Raw genomic sequence first — 16,061 nt, 5'->3', positions numbered from 1 at the left:
CGGGCGAGATTTCTTTATTTATGACGTCACGCAAGGGCTGCGAATAACATCCGGTATTGTCGGGAGAACTCGCGGAACGAAACGAGCTACTTCTCAAAATGTACTCTTAAATGTGTAAATTTCAAGAAAAATAAGTGTTCGTCTTGTGTTATTAAGGCACATTCAATGGACGTTCTGGACTTGTGTGACTCGAAATGCTAAGACTCTTGTTTTGAAAAGCGGAAGCGGAGGAGAGAGACTTTGAGGAAATCGACGCTTGCGTAGCGATAACGCATGCTAACCAGTAATATTCAACAATATATTTTAATGTTATTCTATCAGGACAAAGGAAAATATTTTACAAATCATTGGACATTCTTCAAAATCAAGTGGGGAAAATGAACAGTATGTATTCGAGTAATCTCGTTGTCGTTGAAAATACATTGTAAATGTTAGCTAAACAGTCAATCAGACTGTTGCGTTTGTGTTTTATGCATGCAAAGGCTTATTTAACTATTGATAAGAATGATTCTAAGTGATTATTTGTTTGGAACATAAACAAAGTGAAATATTTAGTTTAAAATCAGGATTGTTTAAAGTTTATATTGCATTTAAACTTCTGCAGACCTTGAATACATCTGCATAACTACATGCACCATATACACACAATAAAATGTAACATTGGTATTTTGGTAAAGGCAGAGTTTAGTTTTGGATTTGATAACGTTGTGCATGTGTGACCTTTGACCTCATACTATGTGTTTCAGATTCTGGGTTGCCTCTCTCGCTGCTCCACCTCCTGGTCCCTCCGCTGCAGCTCCGCTCTGCCGCAATGTGGCAACTTGTAAAACAGAAAGATGTGATGAATTACCATAAACTCCAAGAGTTTGTGTCCGTGCTGACTGAGGCAATGCCTGGACTGATGAACCACAAACAGGCGGCTCAGCTCATTCTGGGTCTCAGAGCCCGTGTATGTTTTTTTCCAACGATTAAAAAATGGTCGTCATAAATAAAAACATTTTTTTAAAACCTCCCTTCCATTGCAGTTGATCCTGGAGCTGTGCAAAGGTTCTGTCCGAGGTTCTGTTGACTTTCAAACAGTCCAGATGCATTTAGAAAAACTCCCGCTACAATCAAATGTAAGTTGATTGAAGACATCATTAACTTCTTGTTTGAAAATCTGTTCTAATGATGTGAGTATTATAAACGTATGGTAGCACAGCGATGCAGAGGTGAAAGCAGCAGAGTCCACATTCGTCGCCCTGGTTCAGAGCCTCCTTAAAGATCCAGCTGAGCGAGCGTACTTCTTCCAGGAGGTCTTCCCTATGGAGTATGGACCAAAGTATGACGCTGCTCTTCATGTGTTGCTATGGGAGCTGCTCTCCAAGCTGGAGAAGCTGCTTCCAATACCAGACCTCAAACAGGTACAGTAATACATCCACCATTCTTGACATTTCATATTTCAGCTAAATTAACCTTGAAATGTGTTTAATTCCAGACTACAGACTGGTTGGGCTCAACTCCTGTCTTATTGGATGAATGTGTCCAGTCCACGACAGAAGAACTGAGCTTGATCTTTGAGCACTGTAGGACTTCTGCACTACTTAAAATGCCAGGTAAGTACACCTCAGAATGTTGATCCAGCTATTTAAAAAAAATAATGCACTGATCTTGCACTGATTTAGTTATTTTGCAACATGGAAGTGTTTAAAACAGCTCTTTGTATAAATGCACTGCAAGTTTGAACCACAATAATAAACATAGTGTTGTGTCACTATAGTAAAACCACCGTTTAATTGGCATAAAAATGAAAAGAAGTTAGCCATTGTATAATATAGCTATCAGAATATAAATCTACGTGGCGAAGTTGGTAGAGTGGCCGTGCCAGCAATCGGAGGGTTGCTGGTTATTGGGGTTCAATCCCCACCTTCTACCATCCTAGTCACGTCCGTTGTGTCCTTGAGCAAGACACTTCACCCTTGCTTCTGATGGGTGCTGGTCAGCGCCTTGCATGGCAGCTCTCGCCATCAGTGTGTGAATGTGTGTGTGAATGGGTGAATGTGGAAATACTGTCAAAGCGCTTTGAGTACCTTGAAGGTAGAAAAGCGCTATACAAGTATAACCCATTTATCATTTTATTTACTCACTTTGTGACAATGCTTCTCTGTTCTTTTCCATGCAAGTTATTAGCCATAATGCTTTTAGCTACACTAGTATTCAATGAAACAAACAAAATTCATTGTTGTCGTTTTTCCAGACAGCACCTCCACCACTCTTGGCAGCTGCATCATATCCGCTCTATCAATACCGCCCTCCGACAAAGCGAACATGTCAGTCGGGCCTGAGTTAGTCCACAACTACGCAAACATCGTTGGGGCCGACCAGTACAGTGTGGTGACGGTCTTCACAGAGGTGGACGTCGGGGTGTTGGACATACCGACCGAAGTTCAGACGGGTTTCTACGAGGAAGAAGTGGCACCCGTCAATGCTGAGGAGTCCGCAGCAGAGACCGTGGACGTCGCCACAGCCTTGGAGACTCTGGAAATGGAGAGTCTGGAAAACGATGAAGGTGCCTTTGAAGATCAAGAAAGGAATGTTCTGGATGAGGCGAAAGATGATGTCCAAGCTGGCGATGTGAGATCTTGCACTGAAGTGAAGGAGGCTGCTGTTGAAGATGAAATGACACACTCCTCCGCTGAACTTCCTCCTGACTCATCTGACTGGAAGAGGTACTTTGAAAGGAATACAGTGGAACCTCATTTTTTTATGCCCTACTTTTCGTATGATTCAGTTATGACAGGAAATGTTTTGCCAAGATTTTGCCGTTGGTTTTGTATATCGTCTCGTGTATCGCACGGCCAAACATTGCATGTAAGAAACTGGTCCGTTTACCCGCATGTCATTCGACTAAAACGAGTGCTTTAACCAAAAAATCCTATGCAATAGTGATCCCATTTCTGTGCTTTAATAATCTACCATGGGGACAAAGAAAGTTGCAGATGCCAGCACTTTGATAAAGATGGTGAGAAGTACTATTAAATTCAAGAAAAGAACTCGAAGCAAAGTATCCTGGTGGCACATGTGATGGGAATGGTTACTTTTCACATTTGAACCGATACCGTAGCGATTCTTGGGAATCGATACAGGTACTCAATGATACCAATTTTTGGTACTTTTGTGTGTGTTAATGTGGTAATAAATGTTATTTGTTTATCAAATAAGTTTTTTTATTCCACATTGAACACTGAGCTAATATTGATAAAAATGCTTATTGTTATTGTTTTTTTTACACTTCTCAATCTCATTTGCAAGTATTCATTTAATTCAGTTTGTCCTTTGTGTGTTGCGATAAGTGTGTTCGATTGAATTGAATAGGGCTGCAGGTATGATTCATTTTAGTAATCCAGTAATCTACCCATTAGTTTGTTTGATTCACTAAATCATTGGATAAAATACACCTTATAGCCTTGATTCGTATATTTAGAAAAAATAGTCAAACAATTATTTTTCTGCTTGCCATAACATTCATTCTTTCTTTTTTCTGCTAAATAAATGCACATAATGAACATTGAAATTGCACTTTCAACATAGATTGATAGTACTTTATTGATTCCTTCAGGAAAGTTCCCTCAGGAAAGTAAAAAAAAAACATGCAATGTAACATGTGTGCATTAATAAGAATGACAAAAAAAACAACAAACTCAGCTGTTTGCTGCCACGCAGATCACAGCAACTATTGCAGTGGTCGACGGTCGTACAAATACAATGTTCATGTATTTAAAGTTCCAGACACACCATGCGGTCCGGTTTTGTAAAATGTTTATTGATTACACTCATTAAAGAGTTAATCAAAGCAACAGAAGGTTATATCTGATCAAATTAATCGATTTAGTCGATTAATTGTTGCAGCCCTAAAGTTGAATGAGCCAGACTTGTCTTTTGTTGAGCCCTACAAAGTGTTTATGCTGTCAAGTATTGTACTTTTTACACAGAAGCTGTTTGATTGTAATGTACATCTTACTTGTAGTTTTGATTACCAAATTCGGAGATGTTGATATTGCCTTGTAAAATCGCTAATGCTAATCAGTAGCATGTATAGGGCATATCTAAAGTAAATTAGCATAGCGCTGTAGCATTTTGGAAAATGTGCGCCTTCCTTCGGAGCCTTTCTACCAGGCATGCTTGCTTTGATGGCTTGGAGAAAATGCAACACGACCTAGAGGCAGTCCGTTATGAGTACGTCTGTTGGTCCGCCAAGTACTTCAGCCGGTGCCGGACGTGATGTCATGTGTGACAAACGTATGGAAATATGGTACAGTTTGATTTTTACGTACATCGGTACGTGGTAGTACCAACAGGTATCAGTCGGTACCTATGAAAGTACTGAATTCGGTACCCATCCATAGTATGTGTTGCTCTCCCTTCCTCCCTTTCTGTTCATTGCCATCTTTGCCATCAAGAGTCTTCAATAAAAGTAATGTGAATTTTTTGTTTATCTATTTTAGTCATCATTTCTGTGTAAAATTATAATCATTCTCTATAAAAAGTGTTTTTTGTCGACCTTTTTCGGTGTCCAGAACGGAATCATTAGATTTACATGATTACTTACGGGAAAATTGCTTTTGTTTTTGCCTGATATTTAGAAACAACTTATTGATAAAAACTGGGATATCACTGTACTGCAAAAATTATTTGCTCTAATGTTTCTAAAAATGTTCTTTTTTCTTTCTCCCACAGCATCCAAGCTGGCCAAGGAGCCACCTCGTGCGTAATCGCCATCAAAGGAAGCGACAAAGGTAAAATGATGAGGGAGTTACACTTAAATGCTCTTTACCATGGCTCTTTATCACAGTCTGGAGATCAGGGTTCACTAAAACATCTCCTTGTGTGAACTTGGCATGTTGGGCTAATTGAAGGCTATAGTTGGTAGGCCTGCCCTGGGCTGATGATACGTTTTGTTGGACGATATGTTGTCCAACAAATTATTGTCAATAGACAATATTATCGTCAGCATTTTTTGATACTAAATTATGTTATGTTATTTTCATTTATTATTACAACTGTTAAATCAGCCCGGCGCGCAAATTAAGCACTAACTGTTTGTTAGAGGGCCAATAACTTCGAATTATCCTAAATACATAAACGATACAAATAACTTTGACCCTCAATCTCTTAGAAAAAGAGCACTTTAATATTGAACATGTTTAAGTGCTTTTTTTTTTTTTACCTTGCAGTGCTTCTCACTAGCGACTAGCGGGGCTCTCTGTCCGTGCATCTTGTGTGTGTAAGTTAGCGTTCCCTCCTCCACCCACCGAGACAAAGGTTGTGGATGACTGACAAGAGGATTTACGCCGTTCATTTCACGATTCTGCTTATGAATAAAACGCTTTCAGGTGTTGAGAGCGATGCACAGAGTGAACCCTCTCGCACCTTGATTGAAAGCGAGAGACGAAGAAAACAAACACACACAGATATGGCAATTAATCAATGACTGCAAAGTCCATCCATCCATCCAATTTCTACCGCTTGTCCCTCCGGGGTGGCTGGAGCATATCCTAGCTGCATTCGGGCGAAAGGCGGGGCACACCCTGGACAAGTTGTCACTTCATCGCAAGGCCAATACAGCAAAGTTACCAAGTTAATTTTTATTTATCGTTCGATGAATGGATTGATTGAATATAGGCCCAGACTTACGTCCGTAGGTAGAAAATGCTTGTTTGTCTATATACATATACGCACTGTGACAGCGTTAATCCCGCCTTTCACCTAAAGTCAGCTGGGATAAGCTCCAGCTCACCTGTGACTCTAAGGACAACTGCTATTGAAAATGTTTTTAAACATAAACTAGCCTTTCACTTTTTTGACCTGCAGGACACTCCGATGAGATGACCTCCATTATCTTCACATGCTCGCAGTGTCCCTTCCACCAATCAGAAGACAACAGTCCTCCCCACTTCCATATGCAGAGCGTTGACACTGAGGAATACCGCAAGCTCTCAGGAACCAACTTGACTCCAACTCCCTCAGACACAGATGAGATTTTTACGTCCATTAAACTTTTTCCACAAGGAGGCGCAGAGCAGCTTGAAAGTGCCGGTAAAGACGAGTCCGTGACTTCCGCTCAGGCTCCAAGCAGACTGACGTGCGAGACGTGCGGCAGAACCTTCACGCGCACATCCGACGTCAGGCGACACCAGCTCACCCACACGGGCGAGCGGCCCTTCCGCTGCTCGCAGTGCGACCGCACCTTCCAGCACTCGTGGGATCTGGCCAAGCACCAGAGCAAGTCGCACGCCGCCGCGGTCTCCTTCACCTGCCCGCCGTGCCGCACCACCTTCGCCAACCTGCGCGCGCTGACCGCCCACCACAAGAGGTGCCATTCAGGCGAGAGCCGCCTTCCGCACATCTGCTCCATCTGCAGCCGCAGCTTCGCCTCCACCGCCGAGCTTCTGGAGCACAGGACGTCACACGTGGCCCCCAAGCGCTACGTCTGCCCGCAGTGTGGCGAGTGGTTCGACTCGCTTCTGGCGCGCTCTCTACACCGGCAGACGCATCTGGTCAAGCACCATTTCAAGTGCCCGCACTGCGAGAAGACATACACGCGGCGGTCGGACGTAAAGAGGCACCTGTCCACACACACGGGGGAGCGTCCTCACAAGTGCGGCCAGTGCGGCAAACAGTTCTCGCTGCACTTCATGCTGGTGAAGCACCTCCGTATCCACACGGGCGAGCGGCCGTTCCCGTGCTCGCACTGCTCCAAGAGGTTCACCCTGGCATCCGTGCTGACCCGACATGAGAGGATGCACACGGGGGAGAAGCCCTTCCTGTGTTCCCAGTGCGGGAAGGCCTTCTTGTCCCAAGGGGAGCTCTCCAAACATCACAGGTCGCACGTGGAGGACAAGCCCTACGCCTGCTTGCAATGCGGCAAACGCTTCAAGAGCAAGAAGACCCAGCAGGAGCACATGGTCTCGCACACCGGCATCCGCCCATACCCCTGCACCTACTGCGGCAAGGGCTTCGCCAAACCCTACGCACTGACCCGACACCACCTCATGCACACGGGAGAGAGACCCTTTCCTTGCAGCTACTGCGACAAGACCTTCCTCACCCTCAGCGAGGCTCAGCTGCATCAACGCGTCCACACGGGCGAGAAGCCGTACGCCTGCGGCACCTGCCCGCTCAAGTTCAAGAGCTCGTCGGAGCTGGCGTGGCACAAGCGCAGCCACGCGGGTATGAAGCGGCTGAGGCCAAAGTGCGGGACGTGTAAGAAGAGCTTCTCGTCCAAAGCCAAACTCAATAAACACATGGAGACGCACGGCGAAGAACTAACAGCTGAATGAGAACATACTCAATCAATGCTCAGGCTTTGTTCACACTGCAGGTCAATTACAATTTTTTTTTCATGTCAATGTGAAAAGTAGGGCTGCACGATTAATTGAAATCGATTCGACATTGAGGTTTTAATAAGTGCGGTAAATAATCGCAAGAGACTGAGGTTTTTTTTTTTCATCCGCCGTCGCCAGCTTTTGGGTGACAGACATGTTCGCCAATCAGAATTGCTGAGCCTCGGGTTTGTTTGTCTCTCGCTTCAAAAAGGAAGAAAGTCGTCTTGCTTTGTGCATCGCTCTTAGCTCCTGAGCACATTTGTTTAACAGTGGAATCAACTGTACAGAGTGACCCCTCTTTTCACTCATTCACAATCTTTGTCTCGGCGGAGCCAGAGACTAGAGCGGGTCGCTGCCGCCAACACACACACACACAGTACAGAGAGCCTTGCCAGGCGCCAGTGAGAAGTTCCGTGAAGTAACACAAATTAGGAGGAAAAAAATAAGATTATAAAGCCAAATGTTTCGTTGTGAGAATATTTCAGCTTCAAATCAGATGGGTGATATGAGCCCATCAACATGGACGAACGAGCAAAAATGCCATGATCACGTGATAGCAATAAACAAAAAGGCAACGTCCGACCTCATTTTTCCTACTAGGTTAAATTTTTGCTTACGGGAAATCAGTCCACTTTTCTTTGTTTGTTTTTTTAAATTTAGGATAAGAAATGTATTTACCTTCCCATTACAATACAATGGTAAAGAATTCTACAGTTATGAGAAATAAAAGTTGATATCTTTTTAAATGAATATCTGCATTAATAATATAATATTATGATTACATTACATTATAAAAACTGTATAGTTTTTGTGGATTATTTCTTCAGTTAAAGGGCATGATGTAGACAAAAGCTCTGAGTGCATCAACCTAAATATTTTTTGAAGTACATTATTGCATATTGTTCTAATGTGCGGCACCTTGAGACAAGAATATGTTGCTTGACAGTCTAAAAGTCACACGTTTTCCATCACTCGTTATTTCCGTAGTTTTATGAATTTTTATGAATGAAATTTACAATTTTCAAATAGAATCGCAATTGCAATTTTGGAGAGAAAAATCGCAATTTCTTTTTTTCTCAAAATCGTGCAGCCCGAGTAAAAAGTTAAATTCAACTTTTTTCAAGTCTGACTCAGGTCTCTTTTGTATGTGGATCAAACAGAGCAGATACTTATCTGATACAACTGCAATCTGAACGATCGAGTCGCTATCATCCGACTCATACGTCATCAAAAAGCGACACACGTCATAATTCTCCACCAAAATAGAACTAGTGGACGAATGAGCAGAAAACAAGCAAAAAATAAAATGTTTTAGAACTCACATCGATGTCCCAACACTTTTGCCTTTGACTGCTCACCCACACTGCCCAGGACAGACGTCGAAGCAAGTGACCCCATATACTGCAAAAGCCCAAATTCTTGCCTTCTTCCTTCTTAATCTTTGCGAAAAAATTTAGTTATGAAAATGTTGACTCCAATTGCACACCGGCACCAATTTGAGCCTTGTTTACTATTGCAAACGCGCTGCAGTGTGTGTGACCTCATCAGATTGAACCAAAAATCAAAATTAGGCATCATACCCTGCAGTGTGAACATATCCTGAGACTAGTTTGATCATGTAAAAACATAGCATTCTGTTCAACTTGTAACAGGAGTCTTGTCTGACCATTTAATAGATTTATTATGTGCATTTTTTTTAACCAAAAACAACTGCTGACATATTCACTTACTTTCTTAGCATATACCTAAAATCTTGTTTTTATAAATAAAGTTGATTTGATTTGATTTGTATTTGTGTTTTTTACACTTGTGTAGTAAATGCTAACTTGCTAAAGGAACATCCAAGTTGTCATGATTGTGCTAACAAGTGTAAAATTTAGAAAATGCGATATTTTGTAAATTTCCTCCCCGCCACCCTTTTATGTTTCAGGCCTCTTTTCTCAGCACATTCCGCTAACTTGTTATTTTCTGCCAGCTGCTGCAGGGGAAGAGGCTCTTAAATCAGGTAGGACATTTGTGCTGTTATCAAGAGTGCACATAAAAGGCAGCTGATATGAATTATTATGAAGAATGTTATTTCCTTCTCAGGCCTCTGGTGTTTGTGGATGAATTCCTTCATCTTGTCCTCTACCTAAAGGAGAAGTACCAACATGGTGGTGAGGTTTTTTTTTTCAAATCCATCCTGATTCTCAAGAAAATTATTTGCTTCATTATACCGTTGTTTTCCGCTCAGAAACAAAACAGTTTAATGGTTATAACTTTATTGGGGGCAACGCTCCCTCTAAGGTGCGCGCCTGCGCAATTGCGCACTGCTCACGCGTCCTCTGCGCACAGCAGGTTGATGCCGCGCAGAAAATCAAAAATCCCATCTGAACTCTAAACGAAATAAACACATTACAATTTATTCTGTATGATTTTGCAATGCAACTCTGTGAGTGACAGGTGACAACAAGAGTGGCCCCAATGAATAAAACCATCTTTGTCAACACAGTTTAATTATCGTTTGTCGAGACACTTTACGGACAGGAATTCCATTTTTCACTTTATTGAGCAAAAACCACACCTAAAACATGAGTAAAAAACTTTTATATAGAAAAACTGGTCATTTTCTGCCATACAAACCAGGCTTAAACCAACTTTGTCATCCATCATATCAACAGAAGCCGCTCGCTCTGTCTCACCTGCACCAACACACACACCCTTGGCACTTAGCCAGTGCTGCGTTTATGGCCACACAAAAAGTTGGACAACCCCAACGCCACACAATGTGTAAATGCCAGGTTGTAACACTCTGACTCCTCAATCAGATGTGTGCTTATTTTACTGCCATTTATTAAGGATGTTAATCTAAGGATATTATTCATGAAATGTTGTCACTAGATTTCATAAATGCTAATAAAAAGATGTATTTTACAGACTGAAAGTTACAGGAACTAAATGTAATCTCTGAAAGGGGTAACATTTCTTTTAAAGGCAGGACCCGCAGCCAGACATACAATACTAGCACGTAGGTCAGGGGTCACCAACCTTTTTGAAACCAAGAGCTACTTCTTGGGTACTGATTAATGCGAAGGGCTACCAGCTTGATACGCACTTAAATAAATTGCCAGAAATAGCCAATTTGCTCAATTTACCTTTAACTCTATGTTATTATTAATAATTAGTTATATTTATCTTTGTGGAAACACTGATCATCTTAATGATTCCTCACAATTAATATATATAGAAACAGATAAATATCAATATGCAACACTTTATTTTTATATTTTCTCTAAGTGCACATTTTTCAAATTGAACATTTTCAAATGATCACTTCTAAGACAGTCTTGTGAAATCACAATATCCCATTTTAACTAGCTAGCCACTAACATTTTTTTAACAAATCATTACTTTGCAACATGTTTGTACAAATAATAACTCATGTAAAATACAAAAGTCAACTCTCAAATTTTTAAATAAATCATGTCACACTTTGAACTGGACACCAAATCTGTTATCTGTTTCTTTGTCAGTTAGTGAAGACCCAAGTCTTTAAAATATTTTCTTGGATTTTCAAATTCTATTTGAGTTTTGTCTCTCTTAGAATTAAAAATGTCGAGCAAAGCGAGACCAGCTTGCTAGTAAATAAATACAATTTAAAAAATAGAGGCAGCTCACTGGTAAGTGCTGCTATTTGAGTTATTTTCAGAACAGGCCAGCGGGCTACTCATCTGGTCCTTACGGGCTACCTGGTGCCCGCGGGCACCGCGTTGGTGACCCCTGACGTAGGTCATGAAAAACATGTTTTTTTGTTATTGTCATTGTAAGAGGGCAAAATCACTTATATCAGAAAATAATTTTAATAAAACATTTAAATTGTTATGATGTCAGGTTTGGGACAGGTGTGACGCTGGTGTGGCCACAGTGTGCACGTCTGATGTTGCTCACATGTGCTCCACTGAATGCTCAGGGAGTTTGTACGTTTGCTCACACACATGAAAAATTAGAGGGAACATTGATTGGGGGTATCCATTTTTTCTACCATATGTGATTTTGGGAGACCTAACCGAATATCTGGATGAGTGCAAGTATTTCCTGCCGCCTCTTACTTGTTAATATGCCAAAACGGCGTTTATTTATAGACTTTTTTTTAACGTTTATTTATAGACTTTTTTTTTTACGGTGACATTTATCGCTCACAGCCAGATTAGAAATCCGCCGCGCCGGGAGGGGGTGTGCACGAGCGAGCCCCGCTCATCCTTCCTCATCCGGACACCACGGCCACCTGTGCTTTGTTTGGTTGCCGTAAGGAATTTGCAAGCGTTGAGTTGGAAAAGACGTCCAAACCAAACCGACAAATACGGCGGGCGGCAGGCGGCTGTGGATGCAGATAACAGCAGCGACATCACGAGCACCATCATCAGGATTTACGGTCCAGCCGGCGTTGGATGTGCAGGTGGCGAATTAATAACGGGTAATAAAGAAGAAGGGGGGATGAGGACTGATAGAGGAAGGAGGGAGTGTGTCAAATTAAGAGAGGGGAGTAGATAAAGCCCAAGGCGGCGTCATGAGCTCTCCACTGCGTTGTGAGTCTCACTCAGCCCGGCCGAGCCCCAACAGACACGTTCTGGACTGGAACCATGAGCAGCTAACTGCGCGCAGACTGTCCTCTCCAAGGAGCGTCAATCTCCTCACACCGCCTCCCTATCCTCGCCGTGCCTCCGCCATCCCTGGCTATCTGCTGCCCCCCTATCGAGAGCAAGAGGACCTGCAGCGTCGGCGTCTCTCCTTGCCCCCTGAGGCATCCCTGGTCATCCCTGCGCCTCCAACTGTGGGCACCACCGCACCTTGCTGCCGCCCGGTGGGTGTCATGCACCTCCTCCGCCTCGGACTCCTCGCCTTCAGCTGCCTCTTTTGGGCGGCCGGTTTGGCCCTCTTCACCCTGGGGGTGTGGGCCCAAATCTCATTGGCCGACTTCATGCTGCTGAGTGCCAACCGCTACCCCAACGCACCCATCATCCTCCTGACCACAGGGGCCGCTGTGACCGTCTGGGGCTTTCTGGGTTGTCTCGGGGTGGCGGCCAACCTTCCCTATTTGCTGCGGGCTTACGGCTTCTTTCAGCTGGCCGCGCTCATCGCAGGATTGGCCGCCGGACTCAGTGGGCTCTTCTATCGGGAAGACATCGCCGGAGGATTTCGGAGCGGCCTACAGCGAGCGGTGGCCGGGTACACTGAGGACGAGGGCCGTGCCGATGCGCTAGACAGCCTACAGCGAACGCTAGAGTGCTGTGGCGCTGAAGGTTGGCGCGATTGGCTCACTTCGGACTGGGCGTTTCAACACATGACCTTCCTACCCACTGAGAACGGAACCCTGGGGTCCTTGCCAGACAGCTGCTGCATGAGGCGCAAGGGTTGCAGGAACCGACCCTTGCCGGCGGACGATAACGAAGGAGTGCTCGCCGCGGGCATCCACCCCCACGGATGCTTCCGGAAAGTCTTCAGCTTGGTCAACGACAACGTCTTCCACATCGCTGCCACTGTGCTGGGATTGGCCTTCACCCAAATCGGAGGCATCGCGTTGGCGTGTTTGTTGGCCAATAGGCTAGCGCCCAGACAACATCAACGCATTGTGGCAAATTAATACAAAAAATAATTTTTTTTTTACCTGCAGTTTTAAACCTAACACGGTGCTTCCACGGGTTGTCGTACAAGCCTCTTAATGATAATGACATTTTCCTTGGCTATGAAAGTGCATGAAATACATGACAAACAAAAAATTACAGTAATTGCATGTCAGACTATTTGTGATGATTGCTTGCGATGCAACTATATACATTTCTGTGTGTTGTGCTGTGAAGTTAAAAAATGTAAAAATGTTTACATCCTGTTATCCTAGCCTAGCAATACAGTTGCCTTTGTTCTACACACTTTGTCCAATCTGAACATACCCATTTTCAAATATGTTTTTAGAGCTACTGGTGTGTTTTGGGACACGCTTTTTCTGTCAATTTTTACTTCCTTATTTATTTTTATATTACTCAATATGCTATCTACACACTATTAACTCGACTATTACACATTATTATTATTATTGCTTATAAGAAATGGTTACATGTTAACAAAGGAAGTTGAAAAACTATCGGATTAAAAAAGCTCTGCTACGTCTGACTTCTTTTCAGATATTGTGTAAACATGCAATGTTCTTTCATAGAACTTTGTTAGTTACAAATAAAGTAAAGCAGTTGTTCTCAAACTTTTTTCACCCAGTACCACGCCAGAAAAAATCATGTCTCCAAGTACCACCATCATGACCAACATTAAAATACAGTAGCATAGTAGGCCTAGTTATTCATTAAAAACCAGACAGAGGTTTTATTTAACAAGTATATTGAATATTTTGGGCCACTGTAACATTACACACAGTTTGAACAGTAACACTGTGTTTCAATATAGGAAAATAAAACACTGTACTTAGGTCAATTGATTCTTTCGCCTACCTCTAGATGGAGCCCGCGTACCACAAGTGTACACAGTTTGAGAATCACTGAAGTAAACTTGCCAGACTGTCTGCTAATCTAAGATAACACACTGCTGCCTTAACTTCATATGCAATGTTTTAGTTTAAAATGACAACAACTTTAATGCTCAGGCACATGATATTTTATTCACAATGTACTTGCAAGGCATTTTTTATTTTGTTAGCTCAGCTGGAGCAGGTGTGACGTGTAGCGCTATTATTGTGGAGGCCGGAAGTGTATGATCAATTCAAGCAGAGTTGTTTTGACCGTTGTGTCTGGTCAAGACACCTCTGCTCGAACAAATCACACATTTCCAGCCTCCACAATAATAGCATCCGGCATGTGGACAAAATGAAAAATGGCTTACATAATATTTATGTATCCTACTTGAAGCGATATGCATCATTTTGCAATAAAGCATGGCTGAAAGTGTAAAAGTGTGTATTTGTCGACAATAAAAATCAATACTAAGCTCTCCCTTGTGGCAAATGATGCTATTGATTTGCGGATGAAGGTCAGCGCCTGCATATATGAAATATCCATTACACTTGAAGAAGAAAATATTGGCGTACATAAGTAATAACCTCGTCTTTACCAGCTGAGACAATGATAATGACCACAACAGCCTAGCTTTATAATTAGACCATTAAATAATCGTCATATTTAAGTTTGTTTTTCCATATAAGCAATAAATTTGACTTCCTGTGTCAGCGTCTAGCTACCGAGAGGCGTTACACTGTGGCCTCTAAGCAATTCCAGGACCTAATTATGCTATTGATTAGCCTACATTTATTATGGTCTGCCTAGCAAGGCTTGCGGTTGGCTGCACTGTCCTTGTGTAACCTATTTTGGACACACAGTTATCTTCTCACATTCCGTAAAAAAAAAAAAAAAAAAAGCATGGCGGACATCTTTGCTACACTTTCAGCCTAAGTGTGCTCACAGACATCCTTAGAACCAGGCTGTCATAATGTTTTCCAATGTGGCGCCGCTTGTAGATTTAATATTTTTCGTCTTTTGTGTACATTGCATAAACCAATGCAATGTGTGTTAAATTATCAAGAGCCAATCAACCGAATCAGTTCCATTTGCTCGTTAAAGCGCTCTTCCATTTTTCAACATTAAATCAATATATAAAAATATACCGGTACTCAAAATGCTTATTGGCCCATTTAAGACAATTTTACTTCATTTTTGTGTATTAAAGTGTCGGACATGTTGTCTCACTCCGTCACATTCCTATGTAGGAATATTAATATTGATTAAATGTTTAAGAATCAATTGTTTTGTATGGTAGGAAAATATCATACAGTCACTCCTAGCGCTACAAAATTTGCAGCTACACTCTATCGCAGATTTTTTGGTTAAAAAAACAAAACATTCTACGTATTTTGGCTTCAAATTAAGCATTTTCAATCATAAAAGTATCAGTACTACAGAAGTATTGGCTACTAGTTAAGACCAAACCAATGCTGTTCAGTATTGTGGCCACTGATTGGCTTTGCCTCAAGCAGCGTCACGATATTGGATTGAAGGAGTATAAAGGTGACCATGTGGTTGATGATAATAATTGTCTAGAGCAGTGGTCCCCAACCTTTTTTGCACCACGGACTGGTTTAATGTAGGCATTATTTCCAGGGACCGGCTTTTCACTTGTGCCAGATAAATACAGCAAAAATAAGTGCATGAAAAATACAACTCACTATAACGCTGAATTAGTCAATCTATCAATCAATGTTTATTTATATAGCCCTAAATCACAAGTGTCTCAAAGGGCTGCACAAGCCACAACGACATCCTCGGTACAGAGCCCACATACGGGCAAGGAAAAACTCACCCCAGTGGGATGTCGATGTGAATGACTATGAGAAACCTTGGAGAGGGCCGCATATGTGGGTAACCCCCCCCGCCCCCCCCACCCCTCTAAGGGAGACCGAAAGCAATGGATGTCGAGTGGGTCTGACATAATATTGTGAAAGTCCAGTTCACAGTGGATCCAACATATCAGCGAAAGTCCAGTCCATAGTGGGGCCAGCAGGAAACCGTCCCGAGCGGAGACGGGTCAGCAGCGCAGAGATGTCTCCAACCGATGCACAGGCTAGCGGTCCACCCCGGGTCCCGACTCTGGACAGCCAGCACTTCATCCATGGCCACCGGACCTGTGTAACTCCCCCTCCACAAGGGAGAGGGGAGCAGAGGA

At 42.7% G+C, this 16,061-nt stretch overlaps 2 protein-coding genes across 2 annotated transcripts; both read left to right on the top strand.

Annotated features, from left to right (window-relative positions):
• The first annotated feature begins 46 nt into the window (after positions 1-46).
• si:zfos-932h1.3 (zinc finger and SCAN domain-containing protein 2) lies at positions 47-8,849 on the top strand. Its single transcript, XM_062064818.1, has 8 exons — positions 47-384; positions 747-949; positions 1,026-1,118; positions 1,197-1,403; positions 1,478-1,595; positions 2,237-2,708; positions 4,717-4,775; positions 5,851-8,849. Exons 1-8 carry the CDS (start codon positions 378-380, stop codon positions 7,317-7,319), a joined length of 2,628 nt encoding a protein of 875 aa, XP_061920802.1. The 5' UTR covers positions 47-377; the 3' UTR covers positions 7,320-8,849.
• A 3,054-nt stretch (positions 8,850-11,903) lies between these two features.
• Positions 11,904-13,393, top strand: LOC133662693 (tetraspanin-7-like). The gene has a single exon (XM_062066814.1). The coding sequence runs from the start codon at positions 11,911-11,913 to the stop codon at positions 12,982-12,984; it is 1,074 nt and encodes a 357-aa protein (XP_061922798.1). The 5' UTR covers positions 11,904-11,910; the 3' UTR covers positions 12,985-13,393.
• Positions 13,394-16,061: the final 2,668 nt, after the last annotated feature.

This window comes from Entelurus aequoreus, linkage group LG12 (assembly GCF_033978785.1).
Source record: "Entelurus aequoreus isolate RoL-2023_Sb linkage group LG12, RoL_Eaeq_v1.1, whole genome shotgun sequence".
Classification (NCBI taxonomy): domain Eukaryota; kingdom Metazoa; phylum Chordata; class Actinopteri; order Syngnathiformes; family Syngnathidae; genus Entelurus; species Entelurus aequoreus.
The sequence above is the reverse complement of the archived record's forward strand: the minus strand, read 5'-3'. Positions and strand labels throughout refer to the sequence as shown.

Bases quoted from the DNA above. Each gene is read 5' to 3' on its own strand.
- si:zfos-932h1.3 (XM_062064818.1), top strand. The intron at 1,404-1,477 runs GTACAGTAATAC...GTTTAATTCCAG, and splicing joins CAATACCAGACCTCAAACAG to ACTACAGACTGGTTGGGCTC. The intron at 4,776-5,850 runs GTAAAATGATGA...TTTGACCTGCAG, and splicing joins CATCAAAGGAAGCGACAAAG to GACACTCCGATGAGATGACC.
- LOC133662693 (XM_062066814.1), top strand. From the start codon at position 11,911: ATGAGCTCTCCACTGCGTTGTGAGTCTCACTCAGCCCGGCCGAGCCCC.